The sequence below is a fragment of the Octopus bimaculoides genome, chromosome 20 (genome assembly GCF_046866305.1).
Source record: "Octopus bimaculoides isolate indiv1 chromosome 20, ASM4686630v1, whole genome shotgun sequence".
In the NCBI taxonomy this organism is placed as follows: Eukaryota; Metazoa; Mollusca; class Cephalopoda; order Octopoda; family Octopodidae; genus Octopus; species Octopus bimaculoides.
The window spans coordinates 5,100,850-5,105,849 of record NC_142947.1 but is presented as its reverse complement, the minus strand read 5'-3'; the positions used below and the strand labels follow the sequence as shown (position 1 = coordinate 5,105,849).

At 37.3% G+C, this 5,000-nt stretch overlaps 1 protein-coding gene across 1 annotated transcript in view; it reads left to right on the top strand.

Annotated features, from left to right (window-relative positions):
* Nucleotides 1-5,000, top strand: part of LOC106877554 (DNA topoisomerase I, mitochondrial) — a 35,100-nt gene that overhangs the window by 987 nt on the left and 29,113 nt on the right. The window contains exon 2 of the mRNA XM_014926487.3: nucleotides 270-300. Coding sequence (XP_014781973.1) covers nucleotides 270-300 — 31 coding nt within the window. The remainder of the gene's footprint in view (nucleotides 1-269; nucleotides 301-5,000) is intronic.

Sequence of the window (5,000 nt, the reverse complement as noted above, 5' to 3'; positions counted from 1 at the left end):
ATTTTTTTAGACAATTGAAAAAAGAAAATCGCACTTGGCTCCCCCCTCACACGCAGCTTCTCTTATTTTCTCTTCAAATATTCTCTTCTTCTATATTCTTCTCTTTGTATCTTATTTAATAAATTATACGATCTGTTAAGGCCCCAGGAAAAGCATGATCGTCGAGCACTTTATTCTCGCTCTTTCTCTTTTTCATTCCTTATCCGTAATAAAACTGTTATTCCCTCACATTATGATCTCAATGCCTCTCTTTCTTTCTTCTTTCGTAGGATTCTCATTCATCAGTGAAATCGTCGAACGGTAAGCGAACAATTAAGCCATTTAATAAAGTAGATGTTTCTTTAATTGGTTAATATTTTCGGTGCCATATCTTTTTTTACGGATGTATGGAATACACACAGATCATCATCATCGTTTATATATATATATATATATATATATTATATATATATGTATATATATAATCTGTGTATTATGTACTAACAGTGGAAAGATAGGAAAGAATTATAAATAATCCTGTGTTTAACTTTAGAATATACAATCTTTTTTTTTTCTTCCTAAAACAACCTATTCCTCTTGTTATTTCCGTGCATAAACTAGTGTATATAATCAATTATACATACATTTATGTAAAGCCTTTTACTTTTCTGTCTTCTTTCTTCTTCACATGTAAATATCTTTCTTTCTCTAATAGTGTGTATAATAATGATCTGTTACCATTCATACATACATATATATATGTGTGTGTGTGTGTATACGTTATTCTTCTACCTTTCTGTCTCCCTAATCTCATCCTCTCTGTGCACTTCCTTCCTTTCTCTCTGTGTCTCTTTACTTCTCTGTCCCTCCCTCTTGTTGTCTTTCTGTCTTTCTCGATGTACGCCGCATTGTTTCAACTCCTCTCTCTTTCATCCTCTCCCATTCCCTCTGCCTTTCCCCCCTCTATTCCTCTTACTGACTTCCCTCTCTAGTATTCTTGCCTTCACTTCCTCTTTCTACTTCTCCCTTGTTTCTCGCTTTCTTTTCTTCTTCTTGTGTCATTGCTTCCTTCAATGTTTTCTGTCTCTTTCACTCTCCTCCACCTTCCTCATTTAACATTACTATCTCTCCTCCCTCTATCTCTCTATTTCACTCTCTCCTTCTCTTACTACTTCTTCTTTCTCCTCATCAGTACATTTTTTAAACTCTTATCTCTCCCTCTCTGTGTGTATATATATATATATATATTCGGCATCGATGAAGGATGTCTGTGTGTTTCACCCCCTCCTCTCTAATTCTATCGTTCTGCCGGTGAATCTTTTCGCGACTCTTTAACCGTTCCAGGACTGTTCCCGGGAAGGAGGACCGTTCTTTATTTCAAAAGAACCGAGCGAAAGTATTGAGCCTCGCCGTTCCACTCTGTAGGCTTTACCTATTACACACATGCAATTTATATATAATGTGCTTATCATGTCTTACCTATATCTATGCATGAGATTTCAGCCTTATTTTTGTTGTAATTGCTTTTTTCTTCTTCTTTACAATTAAGTTTTGTTGTGAGTGTGGCTGAAAAGATTCTCAAGAAATATTTTAAATATTAATAAATGCAAAAATTTGATACATTTGTAGTTGACAAGAAAACGATTTATCCTTTAAAACCTTTGACTTGTTAACGAAAAAAAAAAACGAAAAATGCGTGAATGTGGGATAAGAATTGATTTTAAAAATTCTTTAAAAAGGTCATTAACGGATTTTTGTTTGTTTTTAAATCCCCCCTCTCTCTCTCTCTAAATTACTTTGTATTTTACAAATCTTCATTTCAATTAATTTATTTTCTACATACTTTTGTGAAGTTGGGTACCGTTTCTGTTGAGTCTCGGTAAAGTATTTTAAGTTCGTTGGCTCTTGATTAAATCCTCTCTCTCTCTCTATATATATATATATATATATATATATATATATATATATATATATATACCTACACACACTATATGTACATACGTACACAGTATATATATATAGGTACACCAGACACGTCCGTTCCGTTGTCGGGGCACCTTGCCGAGATCACCCAATTCGTTGTCTGTATTTATTTGTGGATATACTTCGTAAATGCATATTTGGTGAAGTTGATCAAACAAACCTTCAAATCGGGGGGTGACATCGTGCCCACTTTCCCAGCTTTCCTTAGCTCCCGTTCCCCCCCTCCCTTTCGACGTCTTTACCTTTCCTCCTCTTCCTCAACCCCTCTTTGTCAATTCGATGAAGTGTCTCTGGTTCTCTCTCTCGGTGCGGTTACATGAAGTGGCGTCGATCGGTGCGTGAGTGAGTGGAGCCGAGTCAGATGTACGTAAGACAGAGAAGCGAAGAAGGAAGTGGTGAGGGGTGGGGGGCAGGAGAGGAACAAAAATGAGGTACCTCGGTAGTAAAACGCTTCACCCACTGACTCTTTGCTCCGTTCGAAATCGGCGATGTTGCTTCAGTGCAGATTTAGCGTTAGAGATGGTTGTACGGAAGAAGAAAGTTAATGATGCCGGGGTGAAGAGAAATTAGAAGTAGTAGTAGTAGTAGTAGTCCTTTCTTGTATAGGCACAAGGCCTGGAATTTTGTTGGTCAGGGAGCTAGTCGATTACATTGACTTCTGCGGGCGCCTGACACGTGTGTATGCATGTATATATGTGTGTCTGTGTGGTGTGTATGAATATATGTATATATATGTATATATATATATATATATATATATATATGTATATACAGCAAGGGGCAAGCCATTTGCTAGAGAGGCCATAAGGTCTCTCTCTCTCTCTCTCTCTCTCTCTCTATAAATACATACATACATATATATACAACACACACACACATATATAACGAGTCTTTACAAGACTAGACTAGTTTTCTGTTCTCCGCTTCAGAATTCACCAGAGTTGAAATATCCAAACGAATTCTGTCTGAAGGCCACAAGACTAGTCTAGTCTTGTAATAGTCATCATTGTCTTCGATAAATGCATCCACTCGATGTATTAATTTGTGTGGTTTGGTGGGTGTCGTATCGGGAATACATAAAATTTGTGTGTGTGTGTCAACATTTCTCCTAATGCGCTCAAGACCTGAAAATTTGGCAGAGGGGAACAGTTGGCTGCATCTGTCCCGAAAGGATGGAAGTCGAAGTCGGCGAAATTCGAGGAAAATTTATATCAAGTGGATATAATTTTAATTCCTTACTTCCTAGTGCCTTGGTTCGAATCCATTGTGGGCATTTCGTTGGTTATTTTAAGCAGTATATATTTAAATCTGCGCGCCTTAGTCTGTTTGGCTGTCGAGGTACCAACCATTCTCCGGTTGGCTGGCGCAGCATCCAGGACGGAGTTTAATTCATCGTCTCATTAACAACAGCACGTCCCTCACCTGAGCCTCAGCTCCTAAAGATCCAGCCCTCTGGAATGCAGAAACCAATAAGAAGGCCTCTGCATGATCTTTCAGTGTGCACGAAACAGCAATCAAATTCTAACTCACACTCCACTATCTTGATTCAGGAGGAATACATTGGATAATGTAATTGTAAATTCCTCATTAAAAAAAACGGTCTCAAGTGGATTGTCTTTAATAACTATTCGATCACATCTGACTTGAAGCTAAACAATATTTATGTTCATTATATTATAGAATTCCACAATTAATCACACTGATTAAGAGCAGTTCATGTTTTAATCTTTTGTGGTTATTTAACCCCAGCCGACATTTGATGTTGTAAGATATATTAGACTCATTAATATTTAAATATAATGATGACGAGGTGTTAATATTCCATTCAAAAACTGCATTATTAACATGTTGGAGGGGCGTAAAGAGCGAAGTGGATCCCGACAGGATTTTATCTTTGAACATTAAGATAAAATAATGGCAAGCATTTTTATCCTACTCCTCTACCAGTTCCTCTACTGGCGATCTCGTACGCTCAAAAATGATGACGATTTTCTAACATCGACATTTAAGGGGTGGAGGTATGGTCGGAATCTGGTGGTGGTGGTGGTCGATGGAAGACAACATTGAACTTGCTCGATGTGGTTTTGAACCTAGAACGTTCATTAAAGGGAACGTATTATTTCATTTATCGACTCAGTGTTCCCCCAGAAGTCTGACGACATCGTTTGACGGATGTGAACTCCTGAAATGGAACGGGTCGTAATGTAAATCATGACATGTATTTAATTGATGCTCAATTTATCTGCAATTGACTGGTTATACTTCTACAATACACAAAAAATCTTAACAATTCTTTAATAATATTCAGTTATAGAAATATAATAGAATTTTTTTAAACATCGAATGGCTGTGAGGGTCCACTTAAGTAAAATAGGAATGAAAGGGGTCCCTTGGCTAGAAAATAGTTGAGAATCACTGGTCTGGACCATTCTGCCCGCTTTAGCTCTGATCATAATTGTAATTCTAATAAAATATCATTTTTCATCGTGTTTCTAATAATGATTCCTGACAACAGAGCATATACGCGACCCCTTCGAATTGCTAAAGATAGCAGTCAAATTTTCTCTGATCATGCCCTGCGATCGGCTGACATGTATAGAATGGCTACCAAATCTCCCTCTTATTACGCTGAGAAAATGAAGGACATACCGAACAATATAGTCTGAGGGTATAGTCATGGCTGGAATGCCCTTCAATGCAGGTTTACTCCATCGAGGGTGGGTGGGTGCTAGCAGCACATAGGTTCTAAGAAACTGATATGTGTGTGTATTTTTTACTGTTTTACTTGTTTCAGTCATTTGACTGCGGCCATACTGGAGCACCGCCTATATATATACATATATGTATGTATGTATATATATATATATATACCAGCATGGAAAGACGGACAGTGTATAATGAAGCTGCTGATATCTGTATCTATCTATCTATATCTATATATATATATGTGTGTGTAAAGACGGTGATATTAGTAAGTCTCGTTTCAACGTCAGTTCTTTGGCTGGAGATAAAAGTGCATTTCTTAGGCAATGACACTA